We start from the raw sequence: 23735 nt of genomic DNA, 5'->3' as shown, positions 1-23735 counted from the left end.
GACCCCGACTGGAGACAAAACGGTACAGTGATTTATTCTCTGTTAGCTGGTGAGGTGAACGGTGCCCCGGTGTCCTCCTATCTGTCTGTTAACGGAGACACGGGGGTGATCCACGCTGTGAGGTCGTTTGATTATGAACAGTTCAGGAGTTTTAAAGTCCACGTGATGGCCAGAGACAATGGTTCTCCTCCGCTCAGCAGCAACGTGACCGTCAGTGTTTTTATATCTGATGTGAATGACAACTCTCCTCAGATACTGTACCCCGCCCCTGAGGGCAACTCGTTCATGACCGAGCTGGTCCCCAAAGCTGCACACGGAGGCTCTCTGGTGTCCAAAGTGATAGCGGTGGACGCGGACTCCGGACAGAACGCCTGGCTGTCCTATCATATAGTCAAATCCACTGATCCGGGACTTTTCACTATTGGTCTCCACAGCGGAGAGATCAGGACACAGCGGGACATTTCTGAATCAGACAGCATGAAACAGAACCTTATTGTGTCAGTGAAAGATAACGGACAGCCCTCTCTCTCTGCCACCTGTTCCATGTATTTACTTATTTCTGATAACTTGGCTGAGGTGCCAGAACTGAAGGATATTTCTTATGATGAGAAGAATTCCAAACTGACCTCTTATCTGATCATCGCACTGGTTTCTGTGTCCACATTTTTTCTGACCTTCATCATCATCATCCTGGGTGTGAGGTTTTGTCGCAGGAGAAAGCCCAGACTGTTGTTTGATGGAGCAGTTGCCATCCCCAGCGCTTATCTCCCTCCTAATTACGCAGATGTTGACGGAACAGGAACTTTACGCAGCGCTTACAATTATGACGCATATCTGACAACAGGATCTAGAACCAGTGACTTTAAGTTCGTGACATCTTACAATGACAACACACTGCCTGCTGACCAGACTCTGAGGAAAAGTCCAAGTGACTTTGCTGACCCGTTCGAAGATTTAGAGTCGGCTGTAGAGGTAGGAACTGTTCAAAACACTTCATAGGCCAGTGTGTATTTTGGTTTATTTATTGAATCCTTCTAATGTCTAACTGATTAAGTGTTTATTTCTCCGAAATATAAAAGCGATTGTGTGTTTTTGCTAGTGAATTGTTCGCCTAATGCATGGAAACATTCCTGTTTTGGTCATTAAGTTGGAAAATTAAGTTAGCAAATGATTACATATGATATGCCTGTTGTCTTGCAACATCGTGGGGCTCCTTATCTGTGTTCATTTGTTTTTTAATTTTTACTTTTCACGTTCTTTTTTTATGAAGATAAACCCTGCATTTGATTCATTGACAAAATTATTATTTTTTATATGTAATTAAGTTCGTTGTTTTTATGAAGTGGTTAATTGTCGATTATCTTAAATGGGAGGAACTAATTCGCTATTAAGTAAAACAAAATCATACGCGACCAAGGAGTTGCTTCATCTTTATCTTTTCGAAGAGATAACTTTTGGCTCATGGGAATATATAGCTTCAAGAACATTTTCCACCGCAAAGTGTTGCTATGAGTGAAGCTGTCGCCGGAACTATTATTTGTTTTAATCCAACGTGTTGTGAAGGCTCTCGTTACTACTACATTGTCTGTTGTAAAAAAAAATGTCCTGTCATCAGCATGTGTCACTGATCACCATTTATAAACAAGTGATGGAAACATTTCCGATTTCGGAGTCAGCCTCGAGATAGCTGGGTAACAGTTTATGTCTAAGAATAAATCAGTGTTTATTGATAATAGTTAGGGACAGTTTCACAAAAGTACAGTCTGTGGACAGTGAGGAAGGACAGTTTCACAAAAGTACAGTCTGTGGACAGTGAGGAAGACATCAACACACCATTCAATAGGTCTGTGCCATCAGCCCTGCCAGAGCTCATGGTATCTGTCCATGGTGCTGAAATACTCCTCTGGCGCTCGGGTACAACCGCAACTGGAGACATGTTTTATCTCCTCAGCCTTACTGTTTTGATTTTGCTAGAACAAATGCTAATAACAATATAATTAATTAGTTAATATTGTTGTATTTTACCTTATTTCTCCAGCTCACTGTTTGACTATGGAGTGCCAAACCAAAGTTGTATATTGCCGTGTGTTAAGTTATATTGAAATCATAGTGTCAGTGAACTTTATGGTGAATGATTCGATGACATTATCTCTTATTTAAACCGTAGTATTTGTTCATCTATAGCCTGCTTCTTTTATGTGGCAATTGTTTGAAAGTTAATTTAAAATTCACTTTTTCGAAGTGAAATACAACTGAGTCCATTTGAGTTCAGCTGTACTGGGTAAACAACATGCCCACAACTGGTCCAGTTACCGTGAATAAATCGGGTGTTTGTTTTAAGAAAAGGAACGATTCACCACACATGTACGGTCCAAGTGAACGGCGAGAAAATGTAATCTCAATCTGTGTTGAGTCTTTGTGAAGAATATTTGACTACATACTACTGTGAAGATAAAAACATGACTCATGGTGTCGCTGTTGGTTAACAGAAAAAAGGCACTCACCACTCCACCCACTACTACTACATAGATATGAGCTGCAGATTTTCCAGAGAAACGGTTACATTTCCGACCATATTTGATCGTGTACATTGCTGTGAGGGTTGGATTATTGAGTGTTTTTGAACGGTTTTAGTTTTTGTCACTGGAAAGTACACGTTACAATATATGAGGACGTCGTTTATTGTCAGGATGGGAGACAAAGGATTTTCAGCGCTTCGTCCGATCCTCTGCTTCGCTTCCTTTATTGTAACGCTGCAGCTCGTTAATGGAGACCTGAGTTATTCTATTCCAGAAGAAATGAAACGCGAGTCTGTTATCGGAAATATAGCCAAAGATCTCGGTCTTGATCTGAGGACCTTATCTTCACGAAAGGCCCGTGTTGATTTTGAGGGGACTCGTAAACGGTACTGTGACATTAATCTGAATACTGGAGATTTAATCACATCGGAGAGAATCGACAGAGAAAGCCTTTGTGGCAAGAAACCATCCTGTGTTGTGAAAGTAGATCTGGTGTTAGAAAATCCTCTGGAGCTTCATCGACTAAGTCTTCATATTCAAGATGTAAACGACAACTCGCCGAAATTCAGGGAAAATTTGACTGAAATGGAAATAAGGGAGTCAGCAGTCAAGGGTAACCGCTTCTCTATTGAGGAGGCCCATGACGCAGATATAGGTCAAAATGCTGTTCAAAGATACAACCTACAAAAGAACGACAACTTTATTCTTGCCGTTGACAGCAACAAGGTTGAACTCGTACTGGAAAATAAACTTGATAGAGAAAAGCAAAAGGAGATAAATCTGCTCCTTACAGCTTTAGATGGTGGCTCTCCTCAGAGATCAGGTACTGTAGTCATACACGTCACTGTGCTGGATGCTAATGATAACGCCCCAGTGTTTAGTCAGGCCGTTTATAAAGCCAATGTGCCTGAAAACTCTCCTCCAGATACCATAGTGATTAATGTTAGTGCTACAGACGCAGATGAAGGAGTGAATGGAGATGTTACATATCAATTTGGTCACGTATCTGATGACGATATAAATGTTTTCTCTATTGATCCTAAAACGGGAGAGATCAGAGTAAGTGGTGTGATTGACTTTGAAGAAAGTAGTTCTTTTGAAATAAGAGTGCAAGCTAAAGATGGTTTAGGACTAACTTCATATGCCAAAGTATTAATAGATGTTACTGATAAGAATGATAATGCTCCAGTTATATATCTGAAATCACTGTCTAACCCCATACCTGAGAATGTGTCACCTGGTACAGAGGTGGGTATCATTAATGTACAGGATAGAGACTCTGAGAATAACGGACAGGTCCGCTGCTCCATTCAACAAAACGTCCCTTTTAAGTTGGTTCCTTCTATTAAAAACTATTATTCTCTTGTGACCACAGGACAACTGGACCGTGAACTAGTGTCTGATTACAACATTACAATCACTGCCACTGACGAGGGCTCTCCACCTCTGTCCTCCTCTAAAACTGTTCAGTTATCTGTAGCAGACATCAACGACAACCCACCTGTGTTTGAGGAACAGTCCTACAGCGCATATGTGACTGAAAATAACAAACCTGGCTCCACTTTATGTTCCGTTACTGCTCGAGACCCCGACTGGAGACAAAACGGTACAGTGATTTATTCTCTGTTAGCTGGTGAGGTGAACGGTGCACCGGTGTCCTCCTATCTGTCTGTTAACGGAGACACGGGGGTGATCCACGCTGTGAGGTCGTTTGATTATGAACAGTTCAGGAGTTTTAAAGTCTACGTGATGGCCAGAGACAACGGTTCTCCTCCGCTCAGCAGCAACGTGACCGTCAGTGTCTTTATATCTGATGTGAATGACAACTCTCCTCAGATACTGTACCCCGCCCCGGAGGGTAACTCCTTCATGACCGAGCTGGTCCCCAAAGCTGCACACGGAGGCTCTCTGGTGTCCAAAGTGATAGCGGTGGACGCGGACTCCGGACAGAACGCCTGGCTGTCCTATCATATAGTCAAATCCACTGATACGGGACTTTTCACTATTGGTCTCCACAGCGGAGAGATCAGGACACAGCGGGACATTTCTGAATCAGACAGCATGAAACAGAACCTTATTGTGTCAGTGAAAGATAACGGACAGCCCTCTCTCTCTGCCACCTGTTCCATGTATTTACTTATTTCTGATAACTTGGCTGAGGTGCCAGAACTGAAGGATATTTCTTATGATGAGAAGAATTCCAAACTGACCTCTTATCTGATCATTGCGCTGGTGTCTGTGTCCACCTTTTTTCTGACTTTTATCATCATCATCCTGGGTGTGAGGTTTTGTCGCAGGAGAAAGCCCAGACTGTTGTTTGATGGAGCAGTTGCCATCCCCAGCGCTTATCTTCCTCCTAATTACGCAGATGTTGACGGCACAGGAACTTTACGCAGCGCTTACAATTATGACGCATATCTGACAACAGGATCTAGAACCAGTGACTTTAAGTTTGTAACATCTTACAATGACAACACACTGCCTGCTGACCAGACTCTGAGGAAAAGTCCAAGTGACTTTGCTGATGTGTTTGGTGAATCAGATGGATCTCCAGAGGTAGGAATATTTTATCTAATCAAGATTAATTTAAAAAATATTTGTTCTCTCTTGTGTGACAGCACTGCATACCATAAATCAATATTTCTTGTGCTCACAAATACAAGGAATTTGTTTTGGATATTCATTTTAGATTCAGGCATTGTTTTTATTTGGTTGTCTTGGGTTATAGTTAGAAAGAAGTAGGTTGTTGCTTTTGAAAGCACCTTTCAAAACAATCCCTTAAATCTCTCCACATAAAACACCCATATAAGTTATCAGCATTGTTCACATTGAGACTTAATGTAATCAAGCATGACACCCAGTGCTCTATTAGCTGGTTAGTCAGTGTATTGTGAAGGGAAATTAGAGATAGGTTTCAAGCATTTAGTTCCTGTTATACTGGAGTCAGTGTATTGGAAGAGGCAAGCACATGTCTCATAATTTCATTTTCTCTTTTCAAAAAACATTCCAAATTATAACAAACTATTTACTAACAAACAAACATCCATGGTCTCACCTAGACAATTGAGGTGGCCCTGGACAGGTTTAGTGCTTGTATTATAAACTCTTTTTGGGGTGCACAGATTAATTTGGTTTTCAACAGAGTCAGTCAACCTGAAGGGAACGAGAAAGCGGAAAAGACCACTTCACCTTAACTACTTGGTGATTAACCAAAATATAACTTTAAAATTTAATAGCATGAACTAAGTCCGTAAAAGCATGTCCACAGCAAATGAATGAGAGATGCATGCATTGCTATGTACGAAGGAAGTTGTCACAAAAAAAGCAGAAGCATAAACCCTACATATGCAGAGAGAAAGAGAGTCTGATTCTACTGGTTTAAATAGTTGATGAGATAGCCAGCCAGCACAGATACCAAAAAGGCCAATCTCTTTACTCATGTGTTCTCCCTAGAGGAGAAGATACTCCTCAGGTCTCCCAATAGTAATCACTAGATATCACAACACACAATGACATGTTTTAGGAGCTGATCCTTTATCCAGTTTTCAGTTGTACCCCTTTTTAAATTGTTTTAAAGTAGAACCTCAGAGACTCCTTGTGCCATTAAAACCTGTTTCTTCCTCCTCTGTGTAAACATGCCCTTGCCCTGGATGTACGCAGATGAGGCCCTTATATGCAGCACAGTAGTGCTTTCAAGACTGATTTCATACAATGGCTCTTTATTATTAGGATATTAATTAATAAGAATTCATGGTTATTTATTTCCTTCCCATGCAAATGTTATTCATGCACAACTTTGGAAGTGGACCCTCTATGAGCATGGAAGCTCCCTAAACATATTCCATAGCAGCACACTTAATTATGTTTACTTTTTCCATTTTAGCTCTTTGGTAAATATGCATACTGTCTAAGGATGTTCATGTCTGTCATTTTATAATATTGGCTTTTTATGATGTTTCTAATTCAAGCATTCAGTGTGGAACTTTATCATTTTACACTTTTTATTGCACTCTAAGATTACTGCCTCTGTTCATCCCTCCAATACTTTTGGCCATTCACTTTCTCAGTTGTAGCCTCACATATCCAATTCTTACTGGACTGGAATAATAATCTTATACAAGAGATAAGATGGTTTGGGGCACCCTGATGGCTGCTGATTTACAGGTCAGCCAACAATTGTCTGTTTTGTTGCCACATCAACTGACAAACTACCAGGGCATTTAAATATGTCTTTTTGTTAAACTAATTTCTTATGATATTTTTAATACAAGTGATGTCTACATTTTCTGTAGTAGAACTCTCTAATAAATATTCATTGACTTAAATATTGATTACTTGTTCTATTCTGCGCGTGGATGGTGCCAAATTAAACGAACAAGAAAACAGCTACAGTGTAAACATTTAGTGTTGATCTTCCAAGTGCAGAGATAGAATTGTACTCATAGTGTCGCTGTTCACCAGCAGAGGAAACATACCTCCACCCCTTGCTCATGCTTTGTTACTCTATATGCTTTATCTTCTCCTGGTCAGATTTCAGACTTGGATGTGCTTTGGTCAGCCGTTCGCTTCAAATACACAGTTTGCAAGAAGAACTGATGTTTGATTATGTTACACTGGAGCGCACAGATTTTCACACGGGAATAATCATCATTCCACGTTTTTGAGTTATTTTCCATTCTTGTCTCAGGATGGCACACAATGGATATTCGGCGGCAGGCCTGCTTTACAGCTGTGCGTTCTTTCTTCAGCTGCTTTACATTTGTAACGGAGACGTGAGCTTTTCTATCCCAGAGGAAATGAAACCCGGATCTGTCATCGGAAATTTAGCAAAGAACCTCGCGCTCAACGTGGGGAAATTATCTGCTCGAAAGGCCCGCATTGATAGCGAGCTGAACCGTGAACGGTACTGTGACATAAACCTTAATACTGGGGATTTGATTGTAGCTCAAAGAATTGACAGAGAGGCGCTTTGCGGAGAAAAGGCATCTTGTATTCTTAAATTTGAGTTAATCTTAGAGGCACCTCTGGAGTTGCACCGCATTTCACTGCAAATAGATGATATAAACGACAATCCGCCTGTTTTTACTAAGGATGAAATAAAGATAGAAATCAATGAATTGGCTGTAAAAGGATCTCGCTTCCGTGTTTTGGAGGCACACGATATAGATATCGGGCAAAACGCTGTTCAAAGCTATGCATTACAGACGAACAATTATTTAGTGTTAAAAATTCAGTCCAAATCGGATGGGGGTAAATATGCAGAGCTAATGTTGAATAGGGAATTAGACCGCGAAGAACAGCAGGAATTGAGATTATTGCTCACTGCACTAGACGGAGGCAATCCGCAAAGAACTGGCACTGCAACTGTGCATGTGACGGTCCTGGATGCCAATGATAACGCCCCAGTGTTCAGCCAGACCGTCTATGAGGCCATTCTGCCTGAAAACTCCCCTATAGATACTCTAGTGGTTAAAGTGGCTGCAACTGATGCAGATGAAGGTCTAAATGGTGAGGTGACTTATGAATTAAGTCGTATTTCAGAAACAGGTAAAAGAGTATTTGCTTTAAATCACACCACGGGAGAAATTAAAGTAGTAGGGCCTTTGGACTTCGAGAAAGAGTCAATGTATGAAATGCGCGTAGATGCCAAAGATGGATACGGCCTCACCTCAGATTCTAAAGTGATAATTGAAATCTCCGATGTTAATGACAACCCACCTGAAATCAGTTTAAAATCACTGTCTAACCCCATACCTGAAAACGTCTCACCTGGTACAGAGGTGGGCATCATTAACGTACAGGATAGAGACTCTGAGACTAACAAACAGGTCCGCTGCTCCATTCAGCAAAACGTCCCTTTTAAGTTGGTTCCTTCTATTAAAAACTATTATTCTCTGGTGACCACAGGACAACTGGACCGTGAACTAGTGTCTGATTACAACATTACAATCACTGCCACTGACGAGGGCTCTCCACCTCTGTCCTCCTCTAAAACTGTTCAGTTATCTGTAGCAGACATCAACGACAACCCACCTGTGTTTGAGGAACAGTCCTACAGCGCATATGTGACTGAAAATAACAAACCTGGCTCCACTTTATGTTCCGTTACTGCTCGAGACCCCGACTGGAGACAAAACGGTACAGTGATTTATTCTCTGTTAGCTGGTGAGGTGAACGGTGCCCCGGTGTCCTCCTATCTGTCTGTTAACGGAGACACGGGGGTGATCCACGCTGTGAGGTCGTTTGATTATGAACAGTTCAGGAGTTTTCAAGTCCACCTGATGGCCAGAGACAATGGTTCTCCTCCGCTCAGCAGCAACGTGACCGTCAGTGTCTTTATATCTGATGTGAATGACAACTCTCCTCAGATACTGTACCCCGCCCCGGAGGGCAACTCGTTCATGACCGAGCTGGTACCCAAAGCTGCACACGGAGGCTCTCTGGTGTCCAAAGTGATAGCGGTGGACGCGGACTCCGGACAGAACGCCTGGCTGTCCTATCATATAGTCAAATCCACTGATCCGGGACTTTTCACTATTGGTCTCCACAGCGGAGAGATTAGGACACAGCGGGACATTTCTGAATCAGACAGCATGAAACAGAACCTTATTGTGTCAGTGAAAGATAACGGACAGCCCTCTCTCTCTGCCACCTGCTCCATGTATTTACTCATTTCTGATAACTTGGCTGAGGTGCCAGAACTGAAGGATATTTCTTATGATGAGAAGAATTCCAAACTGACCTCTTTTCTGATCATCGCGCTGGTTTCTGTGTCCACCTTTTTTCTGACCTTCATCATCATCATCCTGGGTGTGAGGTTTTGTCGCAGGAGAAAGCCCAGACTGTTGTTTGATGGAGCAGTTGCCATCCCCAGCGCTTATCTCCCTCCTAATTACGCAGATGTTGACGGCACAGGAACTTTACGCAGCGCTTACAATTATGACGCATATCTGACAACAGGATCTAGAACCAGTGACTTTAAGTTCGTAACATCTTACAATGACAACACACTGCCTGCTGACCAGACTCTGAGGAAAAGTCCAAGTGACTTTGCTGATGTGTTTTCTCATCCAGATGAATCTCCAGAGGTAGGCCACTGAAACAAATAAGTATTATACTTGATATCCGTGACCGCTATCTGTCATTTGCTTTTAAAATTTGCTTTCGAAAATGTCATTATTTCTTCCTGTAAATGTCAAAGTATAAAATATCATTAATCGCATTTTGAATTTAATAACAAGTTTTCTAAACTTGTGCTTAAGCAACAAGCAAAATGTTGAGCAAGGCATTTTAATGTGTTTAAGTGACTTTTGTATGATGTTGATTGTGTTTTTAGATTTTCTTAATTAATGAAAAATTTAACAGTTGGTTCAATAAATATTCAGATTACTGAGCGTATTGATGTTGCCTTCTGACATTGGTTAACTACCACATATACCTATTGGATTTCATAATTCCTTCTCTTTGTTTTTAAAGACTTTAAGAACGGTAATTTAAATGAGAGACAATTTTGGGTCTGCTCCTCGCCGCTCAGGCGCTGTCCAAGGTGCTGGATTGTGTTTTCTATATGTTGAACCAAACCCCAAATATCCCAGTAAAAGCAATTCAGTTTGTTTGTTAATATTGAAGTATGGCGCTGCATTGTTGATCATGGCAGCAATTTAGGCATTTTATCCATGAAGCGGTTTATTTGTAATATTCCAAACAAACTCACGGCGTCGCTGCTCACTTACGGATATTAGGATGTTCAGTTCTCCACCCACTGCAAAGGGAGTCATTCTAGCATTAAAACCAGGACTGCCATTGTTGCAGGAGCGGTGTACCTTAATTTCGCCATTGCGTTTTAATTCTACCAGCAACAAGGAACATTTGCGTTTCCCTATCTTCTTTCTGGAAAAACGATGTATTACAACGGAAAATCGTTGCTGAGTTTTGTCTTTGGTTGTCTTTTCTTCATCCATATCGCCAATGCAGACATCAGCTATAATATTCCGGAGGAGATGAGACCGGGATCCATTGTTGGAAATATAGCCAAGGACCTCGGCCTGGAAGTAGGGAAATTGTTTACCCGTAAGGCTCGTATTGATACAGAGGAAAGCTATCAGCACTACTGTGATATTGATTCAAAAACCGGAAATGTTGTGATCAGGGAAAGGATCGACAGAGAAGAGTTTTGTGGGGATAAGGTGTCGTGTATGCTTAAATTTGAGTTAGTCTTAGAGAGCCCTTTGGAGCTGCATCGTATTTCTCTGGCCATCCAGGATGTAAACGACAATTCGCCTGTTTTTCCAAAGGATACAATTAAACTGGAAATAAGAGAATCGGCAGACAAAGGAGCTAGATATCGTGTTAACGAAGCACATGACGCTGACATCGGACCAAATACGGTTAAACAATACAGTTTGCAAAATAATGAACACTTTGTTTTATCTGTTCGAGACGATTCTGATGGATCTAAAAACGTCGAATTGGTGTTAGACAAAGAGCTAGACCGTGAAAAAGAACACGATTTAGATTTCGTGCTGACTGCTGTTGATGGTGGTAATCCACAAAGATCAGGAACTGCCAATATACACGTGACTGTGCTGGACGCTAATGATAACGCCCCAGTGTTTGACCAAGCAGTTTACAAAGCCAGTCTACCTGAAAACTCTGCCCTTGATACTGTAGTGGTCACAGTAAGTGCCACTGATGCCGACGAGGGAGTTAATGGAGAGGTGACATATGATTTTAGCCGCATTTCAGAGAGGGCTAAAAAGGTTTTCTCACTGAACAGTAAAACTGGTGAGATAAAGGTCATTGGACCACTTGATTTCGAGACTAATTCTAAATATGAAATGCGCATTGATGCCAAAGATGGTTACGGACTTTCATCTGATTCCAAAATAATGATTGATATCACTGATGTGAACGACAATGCTCCAGTTATATATCTGAAATCACTGTCTAACCCTATACCTGAGAATGTATCACCTGGTACAGAGGTGGGCATCATTAATGTACAGGATAGAGACTCTGAGACTAACGGACAGGTCCGCTGCTCCATTCAGCAAAACGTCCCTTTTAAGTTGGTTCCTTCTATTAAAAACTATTATTCTCTGGTGACCACAGGACAACTGGACCGTGAACTAGTGTCTGATTACAACATTACAATCACTGCCACTGACGAGGGCTCTCCACCTCTGTCCTCCTCTAAAACTGTTCAGTTATCTGTAGCAGACATCAACGACAACCCACCTGTGTTTGAGGAACAGTCCTACAGCGCATATGTGACTGAAAATAACAAACCTGGCTCCACTTTATGTTCCGTTACTGCTCGAGACCCCGACTGGAGACAAAACGGTACAGTGATTTATTCTCTGTTAGCTGGTGAGGTGAACGGTGCCCCGGTGTCCTCCTATCTGTCTGTTAACGGAGACACGGGGGTGATCCACGCTGTGAGGTCGTTTGATTATGAACAGTTCAGGAGTTTTAAAGTCCACCTGATGGCCAGAGACAACGGTTCTCCTCCGCTCAGCAGCAACGTGACCGTCAGTGTCTTTATATCTGATGTGAATGACAACTCTCCTCAGATACTGTACCCCGCCCCGGAGGGCAACTCGTTCATGACCGAGCTGGTCCCCAAAGCTGCACACGGAGGCTCTCTGGTGTCCAAAGTGATAGCGGTGGACGCGGACTCCGGACAGAACGCCTGGCTGTCCTATCATATAGTCAAATCCACTGATCCGGGACTTTTCACTATTGGTCTCCACAGCGGAGAGATCAGGACACAGCGGGACATTTCTGAATCAGACAGCATGAAACAGAACCTTATTGTGTCAGTGAAAGATAACGGACAGCCCTCTCTCTCTGCCACCTGCTCCATGTATTTACTTATTTCTGATAACTTGGCTGAGGTGCCAGAACTGAAGGATATTTCTTATGATGAGAAGAATTCCAAACTGACCTCTTATCTGATCATCGCGCTGGTTTCTGTGTCCACCTTTTTTCTGACCTTCATCATCATCATCCTGGGTGTGAGGTTTTGTCGCAGGAGAAAGCCCAGACTGTTGTTTGATGGAGCAGTTGCCATCCCCAGCGCTTATCTTCCTCCTAATTACGCAGATGTTGACGGCACAGGAACTTTACGCAGCGCTTACAATTATGACGCATACCTGACAACAGGATCTAGAACCAGTGACTTTAAGTTCGTAACATCTTACAATGACAACACACTGCCTGCTGACCAGACTCTGAGGAAAAGTCCTAGTGACTTTGCTGAAGCATTTGGTCAACCAGATGAATCACCAGAGGTAGGCCGCAATGTTTTCTTGCTCAGTTGAATTTTATAATCATAATGATGACAATATTCATTATTGTTTTTCGGAATTTTAAATGTCTTTTGCCAGTTGAAGTTGAAATCAGACTTGCGGGGTTGTGCATTACAAAAACGATCCCAGACGGAACTGGTGATTATGCAGAACCATGGTACACTTCTGAAAGTGCTGGCGTAGGTGGACTCTCCGAGGTCCAAGGTTTGTGTGAATCTAAAATGCTGACTTTTAATTCAAGGCTGATTGAGATTTTACAGTAGTATTGACACTCCATATTCATGGCGTGAAAAGCATGACCGATGTGTCACTATATTTTTTTATTTTATACATATCTTCTGTGATATAGTAGATCTGATTTCAGGTATTCTTAACTGTGACACTTTTCGTCAAATGCTCAGTTGTGACATATCACAGTGTCTGGACTACATGCTTTTGAAACGGAGGGGAAACCCCGCCCAGTAAGCATGCATTTAACTCGTTTCCAGTGGAAGAGATTCCTGTGCATTTATGCTGAAGTCTTTACAGATATCAAATAAATGCATTTCAGTGAGTAATTAGGACTTACTACACACTGATATGTAGAAGTTTACATGCTCTTAAAACAACGGCTACTTGTAACCTCGGTATGTAAAAGCATTTACTCCCAACCAAATTTAGCCCGGTTTTTACCGAGGCGAAGCGACGTGGTTACACCTACACTGAAACAAATCAATATTGTAGTGGATATCCGTGACCGCTATCTGTCATTTGCTTTTTGAATTTGCTTTTGAAAATGGCATTATTCCTACTTTTTATCTGTCGAAGTTTAAAATATCATAATCACATTTTGAATTTAATAACAAGTTTTCTAAATGTGTGCTTAAGCTACAAGCAAAATGTCGAGAAAGGCATTTTAATGTGTTCAAGTGACTGTTGTACATACGATGTTGATTGTGTTTTAGATGTTCTTAATTAATGAAAAATTGAACAGTTGGTTCAATAAATATTCAGATTACTGAGCGTATTGATGTTGCTCTCTGACATTGCTTAACTACCACATATGCCTATTGGATTTCATAGTTACTACTCTTTGTTTTTAAAGACTTTAAGAATGGTAATTTAAATGAGAGAAATATTTGGGTCTGCTCCTCGCCGTTCAGGCGCTGTCCAAGGTGCTGGATTGTGTTTTCTATATATGCGCCTGTTGAACCAAACCCCAAATATCCCAGTAAAAGCATTTCAGTTTGCATCTTAACATTGAAATATAGCGCTGCATTGTTGATCATGGCAGCAATTTATGCATTTTATCCATGAAGCAGTTATTGGTAATATTCCAAACAAACTCACGGCGTCGCTGCTCACTTACGGATATTAGGATGTTCAGTTCTCCACCCACTGCAAAGGGAGTCATTCTAGCATTAAAACCAGGACTGCCATTGTTGCAGGAGCGGTGTACCTTAATTTCGCCATTGCGTTTTAATTGTACCAGCAACAAGGAACATTTGCGTCTCCCTATCTTCTTTCTGGAAAAACGATGTATTACAACGGAAAATCGTTGCTGAGTTTTGTCTTTGGTTTTCTTTTCTTCGTCCATATCGCCAATGCAGACATCAGCTATTCTATTCCGGAGGAGATGAGACCGGGATCCATTGTTGGAAATATAGCCAAGGACCTCGGCCTGGAAGTAGGGAAACTGTTCACCCGTAAGGCTCGTATTGATACAGAGGAAAGCTATCAGCACTACTGTGATATTGATCTAAAATCAGGAAATTTTGTGATCAGGGAACGAATCGACAGAGAAGAGTTTTGTGGGGAGAAGATGTCGTGTATGATTAAATTTGAGTTAGTCCTAGAGAGCCCTTTGGAGCTGCATCGTATTTCTCTGGCCATCCAGGATGTAAACGACAATTCGCCTGTTTTTCCAAAGGATACAATAAAACTGGAAATAAGCGAATCGGCCATCAAAGGAGCTAGATATCGTGTTAACGAAGCACATGACGCTGACATCGGACCAAATACGGTTAAACAATACAGTTTGCAAAATAATGAACACTTTGTTTTATCTGTTCGAGACGATTCTGATGGATCTAAAAACGTCGAATTGGTGTTAGACAAAGAGCTAGACCGTGAAAAAGAACATGATTTAAATTTCGTGCTGAATGCTGTTGATGGTGGTAATCCACAAAGATCAGGAACTGCCAATATACACGTGACTGTGCTGGACGCTAATGATAACGCCCCAGTGTTTGACCAAGCAGTTTACAAAGCCAGTCTACCTGAAAACTCTGCCCTTGATACTGTAGTCGTCACAGTAAGTGCCACTGATGCCGACGAGGGAGTTAATGGAAAGGTGACATATGATTTTAGCCGCATTTCAGAGAGGGCTAAAAAGGTTTTCTCACTGAACAGTAAAACTGGTGAGATAAAGGTCATTGGACCACTTGATTTCGAGACTAATTCTAAATATGAAATGCGCATTGATGCCAAAGATGGTTACGGACTTTCATCTGATTCCAAAGTAATGATTGATATCACTGATGTGAACGACAATGCTCCAGTTATATATCTTAAATCACTGTCTAACCCCATACCTGAGAATGTATCACCTGGTACAGAGGTGGGCATCATTAACGTACAGGATAGAGACTCTGAGAATAACAGACAGGTCCGCTGCTCCATTCAGCAAAACGTCCCTTTTAAGTTGGTTCCTTCTATTAAAAACTATTATTCTCTGGTGACCACAGGACAACTGGACCGTGAACTAGTGTCTGATTACAACATTACAATCACTGCCACTGACGAGGGCTCTCCACCTCTGTCCTCCTCTAAAACGGTTCAGTTATCTGTAGCAGATATCAACGACAACCCACCTGTGTTTGAGGAACAGTCCTACAGCGCATATGTGACTGAGAATAACAACCCTGGCTCCACTTTATGTTCCGTTATTGCTCGAGACCCCGACTGGAGACAAAACGGTACAGTGATTTATTCTCTGTTAGCTGGTGAGGTGAACGGTGCCGCGGTGTCCTCCTATCTGTCTGTTAACGGAGATACGGGGGTGATCCACGCTGTGAGGTCGTTTGATTATGAACAGTTCAGGAGTTTTAAAGTCCACGTGATGGCCAGAGACAACGGTTCTCCTCCACTCAGCAGCAACGTGACCGTCAGTGTCTTTATATCTGATGTGAATGACAACTCTCCTCAGATACTGTACCCCGCCCCTGAGGGCAACTCCTTCATGACCGAGCTGGTCCCCAAAGCTGCACACGGAGGCTCTCTGGTGTCCAAAGTGATAGCGGTGGACGCGGACTCCGGACAGAACGCCTGGCTGTCCTATCATATAGTCAAATCCACTGATCCGGGACTTTTCACTATTGGTCTCCACAGCGGAGAGATCAGGACACAGCGGGACATTTCTGAATCAGACAGCATGAAACAGAACCTTATTGTGTCAGTGAAAGATAACGGACAGCCCTCTCTCTCTGCCACCTGTTCCATGTATTTACTTATTTCTGATAACTTGGCTGAGGTGCCAGAACTGAAGGATATTTCTTATGATGAGAAGAATTCCAAACTGACCTCTTATCTGATCATCGCGCTGGTGTCTGTGTCCACCTTTTTTCTGACCTTCATCATCATCATCCTGGGTGTGAGGTTTTGTCGCAGGAGAAAGCCCAGACTGTTGTTTGATGGAGCAATTGCCATCCCCAGCGCTTATCTCCCTCCTAATTACGCTGATGTTGACGGCACAGGAACTTTACGCAGCGCTTACAATTATGACGCATATCTGACAACAGGATCTAGAACCAGTGACTTTAAGTTCGTGACATCTTACAATGACAACACACTGCCTGCTGACCAGACTCTGAGGAAAAGTCCGACCGACTTTCTTGAGGCTTTTGACGACTCTGACAATTCTCCCCAGGTAAGAATGTCTGAGTAAAAGGATCAGTATTATATTCATTTTTGATGTCAGATGCTACACTTAACCCGGAATTGGATATAAGACATTGGTCTCCATACATAATACACACACAACAAGTTTTAAGGATTAAATGCATCATTATTGACCAATAACAATTTGTTACATTTCTCACTTATGTACTAAGATACGATATTACTAAGAATTGTTTGTCTTCATCTCAAGTGAATCAAGTTGCCATCCGATTCAGATGTGTATGAATAGAAACCTCTTTCAATACAGTCAAATCAAACAATCTAAATACGTGTGAAAACAGTTGTTAGTTGTTGTTGATTCTTTGCCAGAAATATATTATACCTTTAGCAATCCTATGGTGAAGTTGTAGGTTGCATTATATTGTTCGGACTTTCTAGCATTGCACCTGTACGTTATCCCTTAGTAGTAGTTTAAAATCTTAAACTTTGGTTGTCGTGGATACTCTTTGAACATAAGCAATTTGCGTCGCTTTTATTTCTACCGACTGTGTACAATTGGACCTAACCGTATTGATGTGTTCTACCAACTTTTCTAAATATCAGTGCAGTATCTTTAGTTTCGTCACATTTAGTGTTAACTGTGCCCAACACTAGTCTGTTGGTTCTGAGGGGCTGAGTTTCGCCACAGGACCAGTAACTTAATAAGTCTGTTGTTTTGCTTTTCTTCATTTGGAAATGCCAGTTATTTAACAGACCGCTAAGTGTCGTAGCTCACTTATGAAAAAACTTTTTTTTTTTCTCTGAAGCCGAACCTGATAGTTTTCCTGAAAGTGTTTTAAAAGCAGACTTTTGCATTCCTTCTTATGTTCGTGGATAAGCTCTATCCATGGTGCTGGAAACATGGACCACTGATACATGCAAGGCAGTTTAAAGGCATGTCTCTATACGCTTCCACCAATATCAGTGAATTGTTTTAGACATCATTAAAGGCCGTGGAAATGGGGAAAAAACAATATTAATATTTTGCAAGTTAATCTTGAAAGTTACCTTATTTTGTTTTCTATTAAATATTTGTATGTGTGTCAATCAGTGCAACATGCATGGATCTCTTAGTCTTGCAATAAGTTCAAAAAGCTGCATACATCTAGGCTGCACACTGTTGCTCCTGGCAGAAGTAGTGGTTTATCTTCTGGTTATTTGGTTTAACTATATATATCCCCGTTAATTGAGGTATAATTTTGTGCTTTATATGCTTATCGGGGGACTGTCAGTATCACGCCATGACGACATCAACCATATGCCTGTTTTCTTTTAACACATGCTCTATCTGAAATGAACACTTTGTGTCGCTGTCTACCAGTTTACTAGGGAATATTGCAATGCTCTGGAGCATAACGTCTCCACCCATTGTTCCTAAGCTTTGTGTTTCCAGTTACGTTGCGGCTGTGGAGCGAGCTGTGGGATCGTGTTGCTGATTTCTGTAACGGTATTTGTCCGATTTAGTCCATCGCACACGTATTTGCGAGTTGGACTGAATGCATTTAAATATTCTGGCCTTGCTGCGGATATTTGTCGTTTGAAGAATGGAATATGAAGGATTTTCCAACCTTGGCCTGGTTACTCGCGTTTTCATCTGTCTGCTTGCTCTGCAATCGGTCAGTGCCGAGGTGAGCTATTCGATCCCAGAAGAGATGAAAGCAGGAACAGTCATCGGAAATATAGCCAAAGATCTTGGCCTGGATGTAACTACCCTGTCAACTCGCAAGGCCCGTATTGATTCCGAAGGCAATAACGAACGGTTTTGTGTTATCAGTTTGAAGACCGGGGATCTAAGTGTTGCTGAGCGGCTAGACAGAGAGAGTCTTTGTGACACAAAACCATCTTGCGTTTTAGTCCTGGAACTTGTGCTGGAGAATCCGTTAGAATTACATCGCATAAATCTACACATCCAAGATATAAATGACAACTCTCCGCAGTTCACAAGAGATTTAATTGCAATGGAAATAGGGGAGTCAGCCGAAAAGGGCACTCGTTTCTTAATAGAGGAAGCACATGACGCTGATATTGGACAAAATTCCGTTCAGAGGTACAGCCTACAAAAGAATGAAAATTTTCTTTTAATGATTGATGCTAACAGAGTTGAACTTGTTCTAGAAAATAAACTTGATAGAGAGACACAACAAGAGATTGATTTGCCTCTCACAGCCGTTGATGGTGGCTCTCCTCAGAGATCAGGTACTGTAATGATTCACGTCACTGTACTGGATGCTAATGATAACGCCCCAGTGTTCAGTCAGGCCGTCTATGAAGCCAGTCTGCCTGAAAACTCTCCTCTTGACACTGTGGTTGTTACAGTAAGTGCTACTGATGCAGATGATGGGGTTAACGGTGCCGTGACGTATGGCTTTGGTCATGTTTCAGAGACAGATGAAAAACTGTTTTCTATTGATAGTAAAAGTGGAGAAATAAGAGTCACTGGTACCACGGACTTTGAGAAGAAAAAATCCTTTGAACTACGAGTCATGGCAAAAGATGGACTGGGATTAAGTTCTTACGCTAAGGTTTACATAGACTTATCTGATGTAAATGATAATGCCCCTGTAATATATCTGAAATCACTGTCTAACCCCATACCTGAGAATGTGTCACCTGGTACAGAGGTGGGCATCATTAACGTACAGGATAGAGACTCTGAGACTAACAAACAGGTCCGCTGCTCCATTCAGCAAAACGTCCCTTTTAAATTGGTTCCTTCTATTAAAAACTATTATTCTCTGGTGACTACAGGACAACTGGACCGTGAACTAGTGTCTGATTACAACATTACAATCACTGCCACTGACGAGGGCTCTCCACCTCTGTCCTCCTCTAAAACTGTTCAGTTATCTGTAGCAGACATCAACGACAACCCACCTGTGTTTGAGGAACAGTCCTACAGCGCATATGTGACTGAAAATAACAAACCTGGCTCCACTTTATGTTCCGTTACTGCTCGGGACACCGACTGGAGACAAAACGGTACAGTGATTTATTCTCTGTTAGCTGGTGAGGTGAACGGTGCCCCGGTGTCCTCCTATCTGTCTGTTAACGGAGACACGGGGGTGATCCACGCTGTGAGGTCGTTTGATTATGAACAGTTCAGGAGTTTTAAAGTCCACGTGATGGCCAGAGACAACGGTTCTCCTCCGCTCAGCAGCAACGTGACCGTCAGTGTCTTTATATCCGATGTGAATGACAACTCTCCTCAGATACTGTACCCCGCCCCGGAGGGCAACTCGTTCTTGACCGAGCTGGTCCCCAAAGCTGCACACGGAGGCTCTCTGGTGTCCAAAGTGATAGCGGTGGACGCGGACTCCGGACAGAACGCCTGGCTGTCCTATCATATAGTCAAATCCACTGATCCGGGACTTTTAACTATTGGTCTCCACAGCGGAGAGATCAGGACACAGCGGGACATTTCTGAATCAGACAGCATGAAACAGAACCTTATTGTGTCAGTGAAAGATAACGGACAGCCCTCTCTCTCTGCCACCTGTTCCATGTATTTACTTATTTCTGATAACTTGGCTGAGGTGCCAGAACTGAAGGATATTTCTTATGATGAGAAGAATTCCAAACTGACCTCTTATCTGATCATCGCGCTGGTTTCTGTGTCCACCTTTTTTCTGACCTTCATCATCATCATCCTGGGTGTGAGGTTTTGTCGCAGGAGAAAGCCCAGACTGTTGTTTGATGGAGCAGTTGCCATCCCTAGCGCTTATCTTCCTCCTAATTACGCAGATGTTGACGGCACAGGAACTTTACGCAGCGCTTACAATTATGACGCATATCTGACAACAGGATCTAGAACCAGTGACTTTAAGTTCGTGACATCTTACAATGACAACACACTGCCTGCTGACCAGACTCTGAGGAAAAGTCCAAGTGACTTTGCTGATGTATTTGGAGACAGTGATGGTTCTCCTGAGGTAAGAGCATCAAACATTTGATTCATTATTCTATCATAAAAAAGGATGCTCGCTTTTTGAGATTTGTGGTTGATTGTGTGAAATTGATATTGATCATCGTTTCTAAAAATATGAAAAGGGTATTATCCGCAGTGATCTTAAGTAAGGCTGGGCATTTGCCTTTACAAACATTTATCATTAGGAAAAATGGGAGATGAGGATGTTATGATTTTGTCCATCTTAGGTATTACATTAACTGTTATGCTGAATTATTTTACCCAGGATTCCCAATTGTTATTTGAAAACTATTAAGTTATATCAGTGATGGATCTATTATCAGATGCATTTTGCAGTCATTGTATAGTAGTTGTCCATAGAGCCTTTTTGGCTGTCTTTACAGCATTTTGGTAGTTGGAAACACTTTAACTAGTATATGTTTTTTTAAATTACTGAAAACTTTTTACTTGTTGATAATGAGTTTGCTTTTGAACTCTGATTTAAGTTTAGAGGGACGTTTTAAATGTGTAATATTGTTCAGATTGATGCTTTACTCTTTCATAGGAAAGAATTCATAATTTTTATATCATGCAGAGGCCTTTTTTAAGGGGTTTGTTCGTTGTTTGTTATCGATGTTGAACTTTTCTTCCTTCTTTTCCATTAAAATTACAAGTGTTTCAGATTTGAGGAGTCTTATCTTGTAACATATCCTTGATTATTGATGTAGTTTTACTGGCATCTTCATATTTATTGTCCCAGATAATAGGTTACCTTTTTCCTGTTTACCTTTTGTAATGCATTTGTTTGATTTCTACAATTATGAATCTATTTCCAATATTTGTTGTATTTTGCAGTAAATTGGAGCTGTTTGTCGAGGTTTTTGAATTTTGTTAACACTGACTAGCCTGTGGAAGATTTTAATGGTGTTGAGCAAAGTGATCAGAATCCTGCAATTAAATCAAGCTTTATTCTTTTTGCAGCCTTTAATAGCTTGTTCATTTCTCTTTCTTTTGGTCTTTACGTGATAATAAAATGTAATATAGGAATAGTTTCTCGTCAGGCTTAAATCATTCCTCACATTATTTTAACAACTTGATCATTTCTTTCACTGTTGTTTTTTAGAGGATGTTGCCATAGGCTTCCGTTGTTCCCAGTGTTTGCAAACCCATTAACATTTTTGGACAAAGCATTTCTTTTGATACCTGTTAGACCATCTCAAGAAACATTTAACCACAGAGATTTGTTTACATAACACAAAACTTTATTGGTATTTTGTTCTAAAATGGGAATTTAAATGTTGAAACAGATATTAGGATTTATTTGAGTGCTTAATATGATGTGCCCTGTTGTTTTAGAAGTGGTCCTATATGTTTGATACTCTTAACATTTCTCAAGGACATTTCAACATATCATTTGTCCTGTTTAGGAATGTGCTTCCCATATGTGCCTTTTTCATATTTGTACGACTTGTACGGACCGGCTGCTAGCAGTTTCTAGAAGAGACTCACGATGTCGCTATGCACCAGCTCTAAAATAATGCATGTCGACATCCACCCACTGTTGTTGACGCGTAATGTGACTAAAGGCTGCGGTTGATCGTTCAGACAGAGACTTGGTCTTGGATTGTGTTCATTGCGGTTTAAATCCTTAATTTTCTGGCTGTGTTCCTTCACACCGACTAGGAAACGTTTCAGGTTTGCTCAAGATGGCCATCTCGGGACTCGCATTACAAAGCTGGGTCATTCTTTTGCTGATTTTTTTCCTTGCATTTAGCCAATGGAGATATTAGCTACTCTTTTCCGGAGGAGATGAAACGCGGATCCGTGATCGGAAATATCGCCAAAGACTTGGGTCTTGAAACAAGCAGACTATCCAGTCGAAAGGCCCGCATTGATACCGATGGGAGCGACAAACGTTATTGTGACATAAACCTCCGTAACGGGGATCTGACTGTTGCCGAGAGGATTGACAGAGAGGGCCTCTGTGGAGACAAAGCCTCCTGCGTCTTAAAACAAGAACTCATGTTAGAGAGTCCGCTAGAATTGCATCGAATCAGTCTGCATGTCCAGGATATAAATGATAACTCTCCGCAATTTAATAAAGAATCGATCCACATAGATATTCGTGAATCTGCTGACAAAGGTGCTCGTTTTCCAATAGAGGAAGCACATGATGCGGATATAGGCAAATATTCAGTCCAGACTTACAACCTCCAAAGAAATGAGAATTTTATTCTGGGCGTTGGAACTAATTCTGTAGAACTGGTTCTTAACAAAGAGCTTGACCGTGAAAACTTAAAGGAAATCAATCTGCTCCTTACAGCTCTGGATGGTGGTTCTCCTCAAAAGTCAGGTACCGTAGTCATTCACATCACTGTACTGGATGCTAATGATAATGTCCCAGTGTTCAGCCAGGCCGTTTATAAAGCCAGTCTACCTGAAAACTCCCCACTAGGCACTGTTGTGCTGACAGTGAGTGCTACTGATGCAGACGAGGGACTAAACGGAGATATTACATATGATTTTGGACACATTTCAGAAGATATTAAGTCAATGTTTAATATCGATCATAAGACAGGTGACATAAAAGTGACGACCACGGTTGATTTTGAAACAATGTCATCGTTTGAACTTCGTGTCACAGCAAAGGATGGTTTGGGATTAACTTCCTATGCCAAAGTCATCGTAGATGTTAGTGATATAAATGACAATGCCCCGGTAATATATCTAAAATCACTGTCTAACCCCATACCTGAGAATGTGTCACCTGGTACAGAGGTGGGCATCATTAACGTACAGGATAGAGACTCTGAGACTAACAAACAGGTCCGCTGCTCCATTCAACAAAACGTCCCTTTTAAGTTGGTTCCTTCTATTAAAAACTATTATTCTCTGGTGACCACAGGACAACTGGACCGTGAACTAGTGTCTGATTACAACATTACAATCACTGCCACTGACGAGGGCTCTCCACCTCTGTCCTCCTCTAAAACTGTTCAGTTATCTGTAGCAGACATCAACGACAACCCACCTGTGTTTGAGGAACAGTCCTACAGCGCATATGTGACTGAAAATAACAAACCT

General features: G+C 41.6%; 3 protein-coding genes across 4 annotated transcripts in view; all 3 read left to right on the top strand.

The window, feature by feature from the left end:
* LOC127374234 (protocadherin beta-15-like) overlaps positions 1 to 23735 on the top strand; it is a 54524-nt gene that overhangs the window by 1591 nt on the left and 29198 nt on the right. Inside the window, exon 2 of one of the 2 annotated variants that reach the window (XM_051419384.1) lies at positions 11552 to 12001. In XM_051419384.1, coding sequence (XP_051275344.1) covers positions 11552 to 12001 — 450 coding nt within the window. Of the gene's footprint in view, positions 1 to 7008; positions 8758 to 11551; positions 12002 to 23735 lie in introns of those variants that run through there. The other variant, XM_051419383.1, reaches the window with a different exon arrangement.
* Positions 2480 to 23735, top strand: part of LOC127374253 (protocadherin gamma-A11-like) — a 43296-nt gene continuing 22040 nt past the window's right edge. Inside the window, exons 1-3 of the mRNA XM_051419402.1 lie at positions 2480 to 3767; positions 11504 to 11551; positions 23478 to 23733. Of these exons, the coding sequence (XP_051275362.1) occupies positions 2667 to 3767; positions 11504 to 11551; positions 23478 to 23733 (1405 nt within the window). The 5' untranslated portion in view covers positions 2480 to 2666. The remainder of the gene's footprint in view (positions 3768 to 11503; positions 11552 to 23477; positions 23734 to 23735) is intronic.
* LOC127374232 (protocadherin beta-15-like) overlaps positions 14249 to 23735 on the top strand; it is a 90555-nt gene continuing 81068 nt past the window's right edge. Inside the window, exon 1 of the mRNA XM_051419381.1 lies at positions 14249 to 15818. Within this exon, the coding sequence (XP_051275341.1) occupies positions 14346 to 15818 (1473 nt within the window). The 5' untranslated portion in view covers positions 14249 to 14345. The remainder of the gene's footprint in view (positions 15819 to 23735) is intronic.

The sequence above is a fragment of the Dicentrarchus labrax genome, unplaced genomic scaffold, assembly GCF_905237075.1.
Source record: "Dicentrarchus labrax unplaced genomic scaffold, dlabrax2021, whole genome shotgun sequence".
NCBI lineage: Eukaryota > Metazoa > Chordata > Actinopteri > Moronidae > Dicentrarchus > Dicentrarchus labrax.
Note: the sequence above shows the minus strand (reverse complement) of the source record. Positions and strands in the feature narration are given on the sequence as shown.